Source organism: Hipposideros armiger, unplaced genomic scaffold (genome assembly GCF_001890085.2).
Source record: "Hipposideros armiger isolate ML-2016 unplaced genomic scaffold, ASM189008v1 scaffold_110, whole genome shotgun sequence".
Taxonomy (NCBI): Eukaryota; Metazoa; Chordata; class Mammalia; order Chiroptera; family Hipposideridae; genus Hipposideros; species Hipposideros armiger.
The window spans coordinates 2,589,473-2,606,409 of NW_017731460.1; the positions used below are offsets into that span (position 1 = coordinate 2,589,473).

At 40.1% G+C, this 16,937-nt stretch overlaps 2 protein-coding genes across 4 annotated transcripts in view; one reads left to right on the forward strand and one right to left on the reverse strand.

The window, feature by feature from the left end:
- The window catches only part of PIAS1 (protein inhibitor of activated STAT 1), a 136,144-nt gene extending 125,459 nt beyond the window's left edge, over window positions 1–10,685 (forward strand). The window contains exons 10-13 of the mRNA XM_019647271.1: window positions 228–408; window positions 4,111–4,253; window positions 6,175–6,212; window positions 6,724–10,685. Coding sequence (XP_019502816.1) covers window positions 228–408; window positions 4,111–4,253; window positions 6,175–6,212; window positions 6,724–7,017 — 656 coding nt within the window. The 3' untranslated portion in view covers window positions 7,018–10,685. The remainder of the gene's footprint in view (window positions 1–227; window positions 409–4,110; window positions 4,254–6,174; window positions 6,213–6,723) is intronic.
- A 2,568-nt stretch (window positions 10,686–13,253) lies between these two features.
- The window catches only part of LOC109385241 (ceroid-lipofuscinosis neuronal protein 6 homolog), a 29,707-nt gene continuing 26,023 nt past the window's right edge, over window positions 13,254–16,937 (reverse strand). For all 3 annotated transcript variants that reach the window (XM_019647291.1, XM_019647292.1, XM_019647294.1), the window contains 2 exons: window positions 16,308–16,496; window positions 13,254–13,520 (listed from right to left, as the gene is read on the reverse strand). In XM_019647291.1, the coding sequence (XP_019502836.1) occupies window positions 13,417–13,520; window positions 16,308–16,496 (293 nt within the window). In that variant the 3' untranslated portion in view covers window positions 13,254–13,416. The remainder of the gene's footprint in view (window positions 13,521–16,307; window positions 16,497–16,937) is intronic.

Sequence of the window (16,937 nt, forward strand, 5' to 3'; positions counted from 1 at the left end):
TATTTGCCGTAATTCAGAATGTTTTTCAAAAAAAATCCTTTAACAACCAATCATAAATAGTAGGTTTAAGCTTAGGAGAACAGAGCCACTGTTGGTTTTCTACTCTCTGACACCAGCAATATTGTTAATCTAGACTATAACTGATAAATTAACCCATAAGCACACTGAGAAAAAAAGAGAGATGTCATAGGTCTTTTTTGCCTTGTGTTTTAATCATTCCTACACAGGATGCTTGAGCTCCACAGTAGAGCATCAGGTGACTTCTCACCACCAGTCCTCCAATAAAAATAAGAAAGTAGAGGTGATTGACCTCACCGTAGACAGTTCATCTGATGAAGAGGAGGAAGAGCCTTCTGCCAAGAGGACATGTCCTTCCCTATCTCCCACATCACCACTAAATAATAAAGGGTAAGTGCTGAGACCTTAAAAAAAGTCATTGTGAAAGTCAATTTTGCAAATAGGATTGAAAGATCTGCCAAATAAAATGATTATGCATAACTGTAAAATTTAGCAATTAAAGAATAAGTTTAAGTTTCCTCTGGTATGTGATTATTCTTGAGGAGTCAGGATAATGTATTAAAGGGGTCACTTGAATATAGTATTATATCAAAAGATGATTCTAAGACACTGGCTTTCAAATTTTGGTGTATATCATAATAACCTGGAGGCCTTATTAGAACACACATTGCTCCTCTACCCACCCCATGTCTAATTCAGGAATAGGACTGAGAAAATTTGTATTTCTCGTAAGTTCCCAAGTGATCCTAATGCTGCTCATAGGATTTAGAACACTTACTCAAACTAGAAAAGGTATACTGTAAAAATAACCCTAAGTATTTGAAATAGAAAGCACAGGAAGACCAGATAAATGCTTTAAACCTGCCTTGGAATATGTCAAGCAGACAATGAAAGAAGCCTAAGACTTCTTACAGTATACATGACTTCTATTCTGCAGACTCATTTCCCATTAGTCTCATAATAATGTGCCCTGGTTATGCCTCAGCACAGTTCATAAAACACTGTTATGTATTTTATGTAAAACACCCTGTGCTGAACAAGGGTGATAATAAGATGAGTAAGTACAGCCTTACCTTAAAGAGTTTAACATTTTGTAGAAGATGGTAAAACAAGTAGCTAAACCTAGTTGTACTCTTATACAGACTGTTAGTCTCATGAAACACATTGGGGATTCTCAGCAAAAAGACTTCATGTTTTGCTGAGGGACAGTTGTAGTGTACTAAAGTCTAGAAATAGATGTGCCCCCTTTTAGGTATCTATCAGGAGAATTACCTAGCTGGTTGTAACGAATAGGAGCTATTCAGAAAATCTCCTTCCAGCAAACAGTAGCACCTGGAGAAAGAATGGACGTGAGAGAGGTCCACAGAAGGCATTGTTACAGATTTCAAGGTTCAAGAGGGAAAGTTAATACCAGAGCAAGAGCAGACATTTCTGATCTTGGAATCAAATTATTTTCAGGTTTGATATTGTTTGATAAAATAAGAAGATCTTCTATTTGAATATATCTGTAGTTACTTGAAAGATAAAGTTGCAACAATAAAAGAGCGTATTTGTGATAAATATGGCTCCTCACTCGTTAGAGGACTTTGACTCTTTCAGAAATCTTCATAACACAGTCAAACACATTACAGGATGGTATTTTCACTCTAGAGTAGCTTATCTCAGCATACAGATTGACAGAAATTAAGACATTAAAAGCAGTATCGTTATTCTAAACAAAATGAATTTAAACATTAATTCTGCTTTAAATCTTACTTTATGAACATTTACCTCTGATGAAAGCCTACCTTAATGGCTGTTACCCAGCCAATCCTGACCTTGTTATTACATCAACCTATGTTATAAATGTGAGTGGGAGAAAAAGAAAAATCAAATTACGAGAAGTTGGCATAGTTAGAACAAATAGCTATAGAATTTTGATTCTAAGATATTTTATATCTAATATCAAGCCATAGTATACAAAATACATATTATCATATTATTTATTTGAATGCCATAATTGCAACATTAAAAGCTATTTCCTAAATCTCTAGATGTATAAATACTTCATAGATTAAATGCATCATTACATGTGTTGTTAATTCTACCCTTTAAAATATTAATAGTAGTCATATAATATATAATAGTAATATGTATATAAACTATGCAATAATTTTACTGTCTGAATATACATTTTTCCTTAAAGTAAACTTTTTTGAGTGTTTAGAAATCTAATTATTTCTTTGGATATTTACTTGGCTATTTCTCCCAAAATAGCTGTGTTTATTGTATTTGGAAAATTACATTAGATGCATTAACTACTTCCTAAGATTCCCAGTGCATAATTGAACCCAGACATTGTATTTGGAAATGCCAAATCTTTCTCTATTTTCAGATAAAACAAGCAACCTGAAAGTTTATGACATTTTTAGAAGAATAACACCATATTCAATACTGGTGGCCCTTTTACAGTTATGACTAGCCAATAAATAGAAGCCTAAATCCAGCATATTTTATTTGTTATTGTGTATTGTAAAGGTGGAAATGCATTTCAGAATGTTGTCACAAAGCTGAAAGAAAAAGAGCTAGGCAGGAATTAGAAAGAGGCAAATATTAATAAATGTAAAACACTTTGCTGTCTTCAGCCACTGAGTGTTTAGTATTCACCCAGAGATTTCCTTTGCTGTTTGGTGTACCAAGATATTTTTCAAAGACTAGCATTTCAACTGCTTTCTTCTCTCTTGTAATCCCTCAGGCATTGTCAGAGGAGACAGCTAATGGAAAATGGTACTTTTTATAGACGTAAGAGGTTTAATTGTTTCCATTAGATGGAACATTTTTATGAAGCAGATAAGAGTGTATTTTATGCTTCATATCCCATTCATAAAATGTAGATAGTCACAACTAAATCTCCATTCCTGGAAATCCAGTCTTAGCATCTTTTGAAATATTCTGTGCCATTGAAATTGTACCTTCACACCCCAAGTACTATACGTGAAGCTTTAAAAGCAAAAGCCTCTTTATGCCTTTTTCCCCCTTTATTTTCTATAATTTATATACCTATTAGCTTCCTAATGGTTAGGATAGCATATGATCTTATGTTTGCACTCAGGACTATTAGAATTCTTTTTCTTTTCAAAATCATTCCTTTTTCCTTTCTTTTCCCCTCCTTTTGTTTTTGCCTAATTTCTGGTAAAGAAAACAAGATTTGACTACTCAGCTCCTTAAACATTTCATTCTATTCCAGAATCCTCCGCCCCCCCGCCCTTTTTTTCTAATGATACTGGTCTCCCTTTAAAAACTGCACACCTGTTCATTTTGGAGCATCTCTTTTCCTCGTCTTGCCACTTTTGTTCATTCAGCAGGCCATTTATGTAAACAGTGTGCTGGTGACTGCTGAGCATTGGATATACCAAGATAAACAGTACCTAGTTTTTGTTCTCAAATCTTACAAGTCTCGGAGCCAGCTACTAACTCCTCACTGCTCTGATTGCTCCATTCCCCCAGTCTATTTTCTTTACAAGAACTTACGTATACTTTTTACTAGCTGGTGCTCCGGGGCTTGTCTTTAAAAGGCTTCAGAATCTCGTCTGTTGTAGATACCTTGCACCATGTCCCACTGAAGTGGCTCAGCCATGCCTTCCCCTGCTTTCTGAGAGTGTAGATAATGCTGATCCTAAGACAGCATACGATTTATGAATGTCGGATACCAGTGCATCCATCCATTTCTCCCTATAGCCTCTGCAAAGTACTATTAAGTACACAGTTATTTCCTAATACAGCCAGCCCTCCATATCTGCAGGCTCTGCATCCGCGGTCTGCGGCGGGTTGAATCCACGAATGCGGAACCCACAAACAGCATAGGGCCGACTAAGGGACTTAAGCATCTGTGGATTTTGGTATCTGTGGGGGTTTCTGGGACCAATCCCTTGCAGACACCGAGGAACAACAGTAATTATGGTAGTTTAAATTATATATTGCTTTGCTTTGCTTTTGTTTTTTGTTTTTATTTCTAGCACAAAAGCTAAGACTCATTGTGAGATGCAACCCCTTTGTTTGTTAAACTTAAAAGTTCAACTGACTCATGAAAATTATGGACCCCTTTTCTTCTAGCATACTAAGTCTTCCACATCAAGCATCTCCAGTGTCCCGCACCCCAAGCCTCCCTGCTGTAGATACAAGCTACATTAACACATCTCTCATCCAAGACTATAGGCATCCTTTCCACATGACACCCATGCCTTATGACTTACAAGGTGAGTCGCCGCTTCTCCTGTATTGTTACATAGCATTATGAATGCCTTTGATTTATATAGTCTTCTGGGTGAGTCTAAGGAAGAATTGAAAGATTGGGAAAACGGGCTTGGACCTAGAGAACTGGGAAAAATATATACTGTGATCATAAATAAGTACAGATCCAGTTTCTTGTTGTACCTTCATCAATAGCCAGTATTTTACCACCTGGTAAAACTAGTGCAATGATCTTTAGGTTTTGTGGACTTCAGAGTAGTCTACAAGTTGATTTTGGATGACTTCTTAATATATTGATTTGAATTTTGATATTTATGAAAATTATTTTTTGTTCTTTATACTCAGTTATAATGCAACAGGCATTGTGGCTAATTAAGTTATTATCCTTTAGATAATGCTGAATTGAGACAATGGAAAGTTTTAATTTTTGTTCCAGTGAAACTTGTTCTTTTTTAAAGTATTGGGTTGTCGGGAAAGTCATGATGTATTTTTCTGTTTTTCAGTGCAAAAATGCATCATGACTTTCCCAACGACCCAATAGTTTGAAGTGTCAGTATACTCATTTGTGCAATGTATTTTGAGTTCATAATAATGATTTAGATTATCAAAAAGAATTACTCATTATTCTCATATATCTTTGTAATTTAATAATTTGCATATTAGCCATATAATCTAAGAACACTTTTTTTATTACAAAAGCCATATATGCTCATTGTAGAAAATTTAATACCAAAACACAAAAGTGGAAGTTTCCTTCCATCCATCCCCAGCAAAAAATACCCAGGCCACTGGCAAGGATTCATAGGTGCTGATAGTTGAGTGGATTCTTAGTGATTGTAATGAAAACCTGATTTCATCTCTGTTGAATAGAACTATAGCCACTAGCCACATATGATTATTAAGCATTTGGAATGTGGCTAGTGTGACTAAAGAACTGAATTTCTCATTTTATGTAATACTAGTAAATTTGCATAGCCATATCATGTGGTTAGTGGCTAGTCTATTCGACAGTGCAGCCTTATTCTTCACTTTGTTCACTGCCAAGTCTCACTGTCAGGAACCACAGTGCCATATACATTTTGCAGGTCCTCATGTTATAATCTGTTCTAGTGTAGACAGTGGGTGGCTCCCCAAAATATATGTGTTACTGTCATATTTTTATTTATACCTACTTGCACTTTTCCCGAAGCTTAGAGGTCCTAACGAGGCATTTTATTCATGTTGCTTCACTTGCTCTTGGTTGCATTACACATTAGGCAATATGGACAAGAATGCGCATTAGAAGGAGCGGGCCTGCAATGACTCTCTGGCGCCCAGGGATCAGAGCTGGTCCTTCTGTAATAGCCACCACTCCAGCAGTCGGGTGCCCCCTCCAATCCCTTCCTCCCTCATGCCACTGGAGAGAGAGACTCTGAATTAAGACCTGGTACAGATAGTGGCAAGTGAGCAAATTTGAGAAAGAGAAAGAAACTCTGTGCTACAACTTGGTTAACTTCTTTCAACTTCAAACTTTCATCCACAAAATGAGGGCAAAAATAATCACAAACCTCATGAGGTGCTTGTGAGGAATAAATTAGAGTAGATTGAAAGGTTACTTAAGAGGAAGTAATGAGAGTATTTGGTGAAAAGTACTATGTTAGTTTAAGAGGTCAGTGCTAGATCTAACAGGGCTGCACTGGCCCAAGTTCCACAAATGGAGTCACGGGAAGGGCAAAGCATTGCTAAAGCTTGGCCTTCGTTCAGCCTTAGTAACTTAAAGACGGGAAGGACATAAAACATTCAGCTCAACTCTTCATGTTTAAATAAAATTCTGAATGAATTAGAATTAGCATTTAAGATTTGCATTTGATTTTGAAGTATTGGGGCATTTGGGAGGGTTTTTTGCTTTTATTTTTATCAAATCTGAAATAATTTTTTCTCCCACAGGATTAGATTTCTTTCCTTTCTTATCAGGAGACAATCAGGTATGTTATATGAAAAATTGCTGTATTTTAATTGTATATTAAAATATTTAAAAGTATAATATGTAGGCAAGAGAAAGAAATAAACTTCCTTAGAAAATTCAGAGTAGTCACACCCATTACTGTATTGTTAAGGTTAAGAATGTAAATAAATATCCCTTTATCAGCTGTGCCTGAGTATGTAGTAAGAACAGCATCTAGCTGTTAGTTTCCAGTACTGATTTCTAAACCGAACAGTGAATCATATTGACTGATAAATTTCTTGGCCAAATATTCCAGACTGCCCTCTTTCCTGCTACATCTGAGCATATGCCCCTTTGAAAATACAATTATGAGAATTGCTTGCAATACGAGTTAAAAAACAATAAAAATTTTATTTTTTTATTTTATTAAATATTTCAGAAACACCAGATCCTCAGGATATATTAAAGTTAGGGCTTTTTTCTGCTGAGAAGAAAGCTTATTCATTTATAAGCATCATTAATATTTGTTTTGTCTTTCTTCCCCTCCCTAGCATTATAACACCTCCCTCCTTGCCGCTGCAGCAGCAGCAGTTTCAGATGATCAAGACCTCTTACACTCGACTCGGTTTTTTCCGTATACCTCCTCACAGATGTTTCTCGATCAGTTAAGTGCAGGAAGCAGTACTTCTCTGCCAGCCACCAATGGAAGCAGTAGTGGCAGTAACAGCAGCCTCGTGTCCTCCAACAGCCTAAGGGAGAGCCATAGCCACACCGTCACAAGCAGGAGCAGCACAGACACGGCGTCCATCTTTGGCATCATACCAGACATTATTTCATTGGACTGACTTCCTTGACCCTGCTGCTCCTGTCCCCACCCCAGAGTAAATGAACGTGGCAGAAAGAAGAGAACTTTGTGCTATGTTTTACCTTATTCTGTTTAGAAAAGTACACAAGCGTGTTTTTTTCCTTTTTTTTAGGGAAAAAATTAAAAGAAATGTACAGAGAACAAAACTATATTTTCAGTTTTACTTTTGTATATAAATCTAAGACTGCCTGTCTGATAAAACACTTGTAAAAAAGAAAAACAAAACAAAAAAAAAAAAGGAAAGAAAAGAAAAAAAGAAAAAAAACAAGTACCCACAAACCACCTTCAGTTCAATTTTTCTGGATTCTGAAGATTTTTTTTTGGTCATTTGTCCTATGGTTTTGGTTTTATTTTACTTCAATGGCATTATTTTATTTGCAATAACAGAAAAGGAATTGCATGTATGAAGTTTTAAATTGTGGGCTTTTCTTTGTGGGGAGGGGGCTGCAGGGATAGTTTTAATTTCCATTTTCTAAAAATGACAGACTTGGATTCTGTTTGTGTGTGTGCATATTTTATCCAGCCTTAAATTATAAATCTCATCTGTCCCACTGCATTCCCTGTGTATTTTCAGGACATAGCTTGTGGGTGTGTGTGTTCAGTGTGTGTGTCTGTGTATTTTTCTGTCATGACTGTTCCTTCTCCTCCCGAGTTTGCATTCAGTTGATAAATCAGTTGCCTGCTTTTTCAAAGTGCTTTGAAGGTCTTGAACTCACATATGAGCATCTTTATTGACTATCCCAATTGCATGTTCTCCATCACATACTCTCTCTTATTTGCTAGATATCCCTAAAAACATACCCCATATGTTTTTCAGAGATTGGAGTAAAGCTGTCTGGGTAAGGAGTAGGCTTAGCAACCTGTGAGTAATACACTTTAGTCTAGTTCTTTATTCTAAATTTGGATTGCCAGTATTATGTATTTAAACCAAGTCTGTGAACACCTGCTTTTTTGGCCACAGGGTAATAAGTTTTTATGTAAGATCTTCATACCAAAGTAGGAGGTAAAAATAGTTTAGAAAGCCCTGTTGGGTGTTTTTGTGCAGCTGACAGAGGTAAAATTACATCACCTCAAAAAAGAAAAAAAAGAGAGAAACTTATCCTAAAATTAAATTTAAATTCTCTTTGGAAAAGACAGTGTACCACACATGTCAATCTATAGAAATCTGTCTGATAAACAGTCAAAATTCAAAATGGGCTTGATCCTTAGTCATTTTACTCTCTGGTTCTGAGTGTACTTATTTTCTTAGCTATTGGGTTTTTTGTGTGTTTTTTTCTTCTTCACCTTTTGAAGACAAGCATGACATAGGAAAGTCAATTTTTTTTAGAATTCATGGGTCAGTGATCTATTCTTACTAATAATGGAACATGTAAATATATTGAAAACTGTTTTTCAGGATATGAGTGAGGGTTGAAGGGAAGGAAAAGTGGTTCTACTTGTGTTCCAAAATCCTCTTCAGAGGAGGTATTACGTTTTTCAGGTAATAACTGAAGGTATGGGAAATATTTCTTAGCTGATTAAGAGGTTTAGCAGGTTTAACAGAAAAGATAAAGAAGGTCCAGTTTTCCATACTGGATTCTTGTATCACAGCTAATGTTCTCAGAGTTGATGAAGGACCACCTTTGTGTATAAGAGTGTTGCTTTAAACCTTGCAGTGGTAACAAAAAGACCTACTAGATATAGGTAGAATTCAAGATGGCTGTATCTGGTTGTATGATAAAATTAATGGTTCACATGACTATGTGGCATCTAAAAATAATATGTTTTTTACAGCATCTCTCTGCCACTAAATTGTTGACTTGAATTTTGAAAAACAAGTTGGTGTTGATATGTATATGTGTGTGTGTATATATGTATTTATAGACAAGTGTGTGTGAGTGACAAGTGAGTTATATAGTCTTCCCCTACGCATGTGTATTCCACACATACATGGCTAAACAATTCGTAATAAAAAAAATTCATTGTCGGTTAAAACAGGAAATAGTTAAGTTTTTAAATGAATCTGGTGTTGTGGTGAGTAAATACTTTAAAAACTCTCATTGCCATGTTAACTTAGGCTATTGTCTAATAGTATGGTAATTTGTGTCTAAATTCGGATCGGGATAGAAATTACTTAAATTGTGGGAAGTTGCTTCCTTATTTCACATTGCAGTAGGAAACATTTATATTCAACTACCTAAGGTAAAATGAATAGTTTTCTTTATTTCTGTTTTATTTTCTTTTTCTGTCATCGTTAGTGGCCTCAAAATTCTGATCAATAACTTTGTGTATGATGCTGAATTACAAACTCTTTGAATGATCCAGTTGAAAACCTGTTCCTCTACGTTCTTCAGCCCATTTTGGAGAGGGTTCATTTCCACTCAGTGTCCTGCATTATACCAACCCAGGGGAAGAATAGACGATAGGGAGAAATAAACGTCTGTCTAGTGGCTTTGGTTATGTCTCCACAGGAGAAATGAACCATTCAGTTGTCTATTTTAGTTCATTCCACTCTAAGGAGGTTTGTTCCCTTCAGTTGACTTTCCAAAGTGTTGGCATTAGTAGTAGCCATCACTCTGTTTGTCTCATGACCGATATTAGTCAATCAGACTTTTATGATCTGTAGTAATTATTGGTAGTCATGCACTGCATCTTTATCTTCTAAGTTTAAAAAAGAAAAAGCACATAGTCATTTCATTTATTTGTTCCTTAGCCCGCCCTCACTCCCCCACCCCTGCCAACATTAACATGCTGTTTGTGGACAGATAACAATTAGGCAAGTGGCCATCACCCCCCTCCTTGGTGTTTCATAGTCAGGTGTGCATATGTTTGGGTTGCTGTACAGTACTGTGTGTGTATCACATCTTTGGTAAAATAGCTGTTTGACTAGCAGGGTTGAAGTGGCTTTTAGTTACTTTGTGGGCATTATTGGACACATCTTTTTAAAACAATCTGAACTTTAACCATGCCACATTTGTTGACTAATTTATTTTGAGCATTAAAGTTTTTCTACTTTATTAATTTAGACATTATCACAATTCTATATCATTACTGACTTAGGAAAGATTCACTTAAGCTTCTGAAAAATGTGATTTCTTGGCAGATTTTCCTTTGAGTCAAATGTCTGAAACTGAATGAAATATATCCCAATTTTAAATTGCTAATTGTGGAAGGAACACTGTTTTTAAATAATTCCAGTTTTAAATACATAAAACACTTCAATATCTTCAGGACTTTAAAGCACATTTGAAATTATTTTAGTAAGAATTTTGTTTTATCAATACATGTTGAATTGTTTTTTAATTTAAAAAAGCTTAGATTTCAGAAAGAGGGAAGGAGAGTAGCTGGTGGTCCCAGAGTGTGCTGCTGTTAATTGTTTAATTAACAAAGGGGAAAATGTATATAAACAGATATAAAAGTTACCATAAATTCCATGAACTTAAATCTGTGATTCATTGCCTTAAAACTTTCTCTCTTAGAATTTCCATACCGCATGCCAAACCAGTAAAATGGCTTTTAAAAATGTATAGTAGACCAATGTCGGTTTGTATAAAAGTACCAAGTGAAAATATTTATTACATGCATTGGAAAAAAAAATTGTTTACCTATTGAATGTTACCTGTTTATGTAGAGCTCTTTAGATGTAATAAAAGAAAAGCCTTCAGTTAATTTGTCTTCTGTAAAATATACTGCTGGGTATACAAGGGGACAATCCCTATGAGAAAAGTGATATGCTTTGTGCTTCCAAAGCACCTTTCATCCAGAGATTTCAAAGCATAACAAGTAATTCTGTGGCCACATGCTTTGAGGTAAGTAGTGAATGCACAGTCATCAATCCCCTTTCTTAGTGAAATATGGCTAGCTGTGTAATGAACCACAGCATCTGTTTAGTTTTAATTTTGTTTAATCTGCAATTTGAATGCTAAGAGCACTGTCACCTTTTTTGTAAACAATACTAGGTGCTAGGTAAACCAACTGGAATTTCAGAAGTGAGCATAAAACCCAGACATAGTGGTGAAAAAACCTTTCCTGGGTTTCACAGGGTTTTAGAATCCTAGCCTGAGCATCTTTAATTAAGGACACTGAGTCAGTGGAGATGAGTTCTCATGACTACTCCACACCACTTAATGTGGTTTTGGCAAGCTATATTTCAGATTCCTGTTAGGCAAATCAGATTAATAAAAGTTGCTTTAAATCCATAGTGGGGCCATTCAGTGATAAATACAAAAAGGCTTTGAGGAAAAGTGCCCTAATTTACTAAAGCCCAGAACTTTCTTGCCCTGTCGCATCTAAATCGTAGTGTCTACTGTCTAATCCGTGGTATTCCACATTGGCTGTGCAGGATTTGCTTCCTAATGTCCATGATGAGTTATAAAGAGATATGGGGCTAGTGCCCTTGACCTTGCCTGAAAGTGAAATGTAGCAGTTCTCTGTGGGGTGCCAACATCTAACCAGCCCTGGGGGATTTACCGGGAAGGTCATGAAGTTTAAGCACCTGGGCCCTTCATTTGCTCTGGCCTCTTCTAGGGTCCTGGGAGCACCTCTGGCAAGTCTTTATTTCTATTTTTGTATTCTGAAAGAAGACTGCTGAGGGCTGGCGGAGTGGCTCAGTTGGTTAAGAGCTCGTTCAAGAGTGCAAGCTCATCAACAGCGGTTTGAGTCCCAGCCTGAGCTGAGCTGCCAACAGGTGGCAGGATGGCTCAGCTAAAAAAAAAAACCAAAAAAAGTGCTGCTGAATCATAGAACCCTCAGACCCCACAAAGGCTGGATCTGCCCCTGCACAGTGTGACCTAGAGGATCACAACTTCACCTACTTGGTGGTTTGGGCCATCGATTGCCTACCCTGCATGACACCCTCCTCAGCTCCTAGGCGTTCCTCCCCACTCCCACTGGCAATTACACCGTTGGGGAAAGCAAAGTGTCTCCTTTCTCAGGACCTGGGTTTGGTCTGAAGCCATATAGCATTGTGAGCTAGTTGCACTGAGACCGTGGCTGTCCTGTCCCCTGCAGTTTCCCTTGTGCCTGGCCCTCAGATTTGTGTCTTGTATAACCTCCCAAAAGACACACCTCCCTCAATTTGGTTTTCTTTTGCTTTAGCAACTAAGCACCATTAGACAAAGCCACAGCTCAGAGAGCCCAATTTTGGTACATATAAGGATGAAAATCTCTGCACTTGGAGTTCTCCCTACCCCCCACTGCCCAACATGCCAACCCTTTTTAGGGCTGTGCTGACATTACCAATGGGTCCACAAATTTGAAGAGCACATAGGCAGCACCAGCCAGCACCTCTTGGCTCCATAACCCTTCAGCTGCTTGAGCTGGAATTGCCCCCGGCAGGACTAGTACCCCTACTACTGTTTCCTAGGGTTCTTGCTGTATCATGGCCATGGCCTGTTATTACTTTGCATTAGTCCTGGGGAAATGGCTTGAAGCCATGATCAATTTGACCCACTTGAGCAGACCATCCTAATCTTGCAATCCTCTTTGATTTCCAGTCAGGAGAGAGCTGGAAATTCTGACAGGAGCATCAGAAAGGGCCTTGCAACCTCTAGAAGGCCTCAGAGTCACTTGTGCTCTCCTTAGGTCTCCTTTGGTGTGAGCTGTAAAGTCGGATCCCTCATCCCACTGTTTAGCTGGATGCTGCCTTGTCTTAACATGAGTGCTTTTACCCTATACTGTGTTAATGAATGAATATCCGGAACTATCACTATGTGTTGAGATAGAAACGAGAATTTGTAAGTGGCCCCCCATGGTGCTGCAAGAAATGTCGCAATAGTGTTTTGTTTGTTGTAGCTCTTTTGCTGCAAGAAATGTCGCAATAGTGTTTTGTTCGTTTGTTGTAGCTCTTTGCTTGCTGCTGTTTCTAAGCACTGGTTTTGTCTTTGAAATGTGGAAGATGGCTCCAGCACCCAAATATAGAATATAGTCTTTTGGTAGATTGCCCTTTTTTAGGAGAAACTACCATGGTAATTTGGTAACGTACAGTGCTCTACAGTTCGCAGACATTTTCAATCATCTCAGACCATCCTCAACAGGCTCCAAGAGGTAAGAAATAGGAATCTACCTTTAGGAAGATTCAGAGGTTTCGAAGGGTGGAATGATTTGCCCAAAATCAGATAGCTGAGAAATGGCAGAGTCAAGACTGAAACTGAGGCCCAACTCCAAACCATAGGCTCTTTCATGGTGTTAAGGGATTAATGGCAGTTATTAGTATCAATAGAAATATTAAAGACATGCTAATAACCATGGCTGAAATCATTTATTTGCATTGCTAAGTTATCTTCTGCTACAGTCTGGTAATGTCATCTTGCCATCTCCCTAGAGTGAAAGGAACACTTCTCTTTTTAAAAATTCATCCGTCTGAGTTTTCAGGCCCAGGGGAGGCTCTCTTGCATTCCCTTCACTCAGTATAGTCCCGTGCAGGTATGATGATCTTGTGGATAAATTCATCGTACTTCACTTTGCCATTGGGTTCGACATTTGCTTCCCTGAAAAGATCATCCACTGCAATAAATCACATTAATTTTTCAGTTTGGCTTTCGTGTTACGTTATAGGACATGGAGTTCTTGGAGGTTGGGGCTCCCCAGAGGTCTTCCCTGAGTGTCAAGTTGACTGTTCCCAAATACCAGGAAATAAGCATACAACAGGACAGCCCATCCCCTACCCCTGCAGGCCGCTGATAACAATGGTGAGTACATGGCACTTGCTGCAGGAGCCAGGCTGGTGGGTAGGGAGTATTGGTGAGGATTCAATCACTGAAGCCACCTTATGCTTTTTTTTTTTTTCTTTTAAGAAAAAGTCTGACCCCTGTACCTGTATTTCCATAAACCTTTGGCATGGATTTTACCTTCCACATCCAACGTCCCAGCTGAACAGACACCCTTGGCAGCTTCATCCTGGCCCACCCTGGCCCCGGCTTTGGCCTGCCCCTGACATCCTGCCTTCCCTTCTAGATTGGCATGCCCCATCCCAAGAGGGGACTTGGTGACAAGTGGTGTCTGCCACCATCACCTCTTATTTAAAAGGTGGGAGTGGAGGGGGGTAGTATAAGAAAAATTCAATTGTCTAATGCTGAAAGTGTACAAAACTGCCATTGTCCTCTGACGTTGCGCCAAAAAAAATTACTTCATGTACTTGTTTCTCTGGATTCCTCAGACAAAATACTAGCTTGTCCCGGACACTGGCAAGAAGAGACATTTCAGCTTACACTTCACAGTGGCCCCTCAGGGCCAACCTACCTGTGACTCTTTGAACCTGTAACTCTCTTGCAAAAACTCTCTTCCTGCCCTGTGTCAACTTCCTTGGCCTTAGATGTCCCCAGCATATAATTCTGGGCAGTTAAAAAATACCCTGTGATTCTCTGCTTCACCAGTCTCCTCTAAAATGTAATTACTATGCTCTGTGCCTAAGCTGATAATAGTGCTGAGTATTTTTAGCATGTTGAGGAGACTCATTTATCTTATTTCATGGAGAAGCTTCTATCCAACAGCCACTTGGTTCAAACCATCCCAGGGGAGAGGTCCAGCATGGGCTCCAGTGCCAACCACTGAGCTTCCTCATGTCCAGAGAAGGGGCCACACCTAGGGTCTGCTCGCTGGCTAGTACGGTGGCCCAGAAAGAGCCAGGGTGCTGAAATCAGCCTGTCCCAGGCCCTAGAAGGGAGGCCTCCCTGGTAGCCTTCTTCAGTCAGCTGCTCCAAGGATGCTTCTTAATAAAACTGAAGAGTTTCTTTCCATCACCCGGGATAAAGGATTCCTACTTCTGGTATCATCTTTCCTGTCGCCCACAGCCAAAGGGAGGGAGGTAGTTCTCCATTTGCCAGCTTCTTTGAAATATTTCTCTACTGGTTAAACGAATGAGAAATGTGTAGAGTTTGGGGCCCGTGGTATTGCTTTAGACAGCATTAACCGTGAGAATGAAGGCCCCAGCTGGCCCTCCCTGCAAACACTCCACCTGGTACATAAAGGGCCAAGCAGTGTCCTCAGACCTTGAGGGAGGGAGAGCCCATGTTCCCCCTGTTCGCATTAAAACAGCCACAGTGAAAGACGAGATGGTGATAGCTGCCAGCCTGAAAAAGCGGGGGAAAGCGGAATCTGCCTTCTGTAGCACTATTTTTAAATGCGTTGCTCTGTGCCTTTGTGACTGCAGATAAAATCGAAGCAGGCAGCTTTATAGAATGTTAGCTCTTGGAGGGACCTGAGAGATTGTCTTTGTAGCCTCATTTCCCAACAAGGAAATCGAGGAGGGTGAGAGAGGTTAAGAAATCCATCTGAGGTCCCCTAGAATGAGGGGGAGCCAGGATTCAAATCTAATACAAACCACAACCTTGCAACCTCTCCTTTGGTTTGTTACGATTTAACCAAAGGCCAGCGTTATTGAAGCTGCTTTACTCCACCCACTTGTGTCTTAGCTCACCCGTCCCAACCATAGGCGAGCCCGGGGTTCTAAGTAGAAATCCCAGCCTCTGGGGTTGGTGAGTGTGGACTCTGGTGGTGATTTAAAATGGCTGCTGTGGCAGGACTGAGGGGCCAGCCAGGCAGGCCGGAAGAATGCCAACAAATGGCCCAGCATTGGAGTCTCCCTTTACCAGGTGCAAAGGGCTTTCCCAGAAGTCCCAGGCCCCTTGTCCTGTTCTGAGGCAGGATGGCAGGCCAGGCTGCTGTGAGGTGGGAGGCAAAGGCCCTCTGTAGGGCTCTGAGACTAGCAGTCCCAGCAAAGGCCGCCACAGACAACCTTCTGGAATTGCTTTTGGAGCTGTCTAAGCCATGAGGAGAGGGAGCAAAGTAGCACCTCCATCTGGAAACTTGGCATCAGCAGCAGCTTCAGAAGACAGCTGTGGCGAGGGGAAAGAGCCTTCGCTGGGCTGCGGTTGGGGGGTACAAGCGTCTAACAGACCTGCGTGCAACTCCCAGCTCTGCTGCTCACAAGCTACTCACTTCACCTGTTTATCAGCGTAAGGGGGCACTAGTGCTCCCGGGGTGCCGTAAGCACTAAAATGGTCCACAGTGAAAGCTTCAACTCAGGGTGAGGCCCAAGTGGATCCCAGCTGGGTTTCCCCAGGCTGCCCCTTCACCCTGTCTGACTTCTCCCCTAGGCTCCCTAGCTCTTTCCTTGGGCTCCAGTTCAGAACTCACCCATCTCGACATCTAGTTGCAGTCTTCTGGGGCACGCAGAAAATGCAGTGTCTGCACAATCCTAGTGGCGTGGATCAAGCTTTGATGTCCATTCCCCGCCACCCGCATCTACCGAACCCTCTCCTGCTGTGGGGAAAGAGGGACCCAGGCCATTACCTTCCTTGTGAGTGAGCTTCTCCCCCAGTTTCGTGAGTTTTGACCGCAGCTCAGATGCCATGATGTAGCCTTTCTTCTCCTTGTCCGCCATCAACATGGCCAAAAGAATTTCTTTCTTGGGGTCCTCTTGTTTTATTTGCATGTGCATAATGGTCAGGAAAGTGGAGAAATCCAGCTCTCCATTTTTGTCTAGGAAATCCCCAAACACAGCAGTGAGCCGGGAGGAAAAGGCTCTTGTTAGGGAAGCCTTCATGCCTTCTGCCCAAGTTTTCATGGCCAGCTCAAGGGCAACCTAATTCCGTAAGTGCCAGATGGTGGCAGTGGTCATGATAGAGAGGATGCAGCCCCTTCTGCTGAGTTCCCACCATGGATATGCCTCATTCAGTCCTCCCAACATTCCCCAAGGACTATGGTCATCATCATCCCATTTTGCCCATTTAGGAGACAGAAGCTCATCACTTCGCATAGCAGTGGCAGGACCAGGGCGGAGTACCACCTTCTCTGCTCCCCTCCAGGTGCTTCGCTCCTGCCCTGAACTGGAGGGGAGTACATCTACGTGACCATCCCCCCTTTAGCGGCCACCACTGCACATCCACAAAGATGGACAGGAACCTAAAGCCTCAGTTCCAC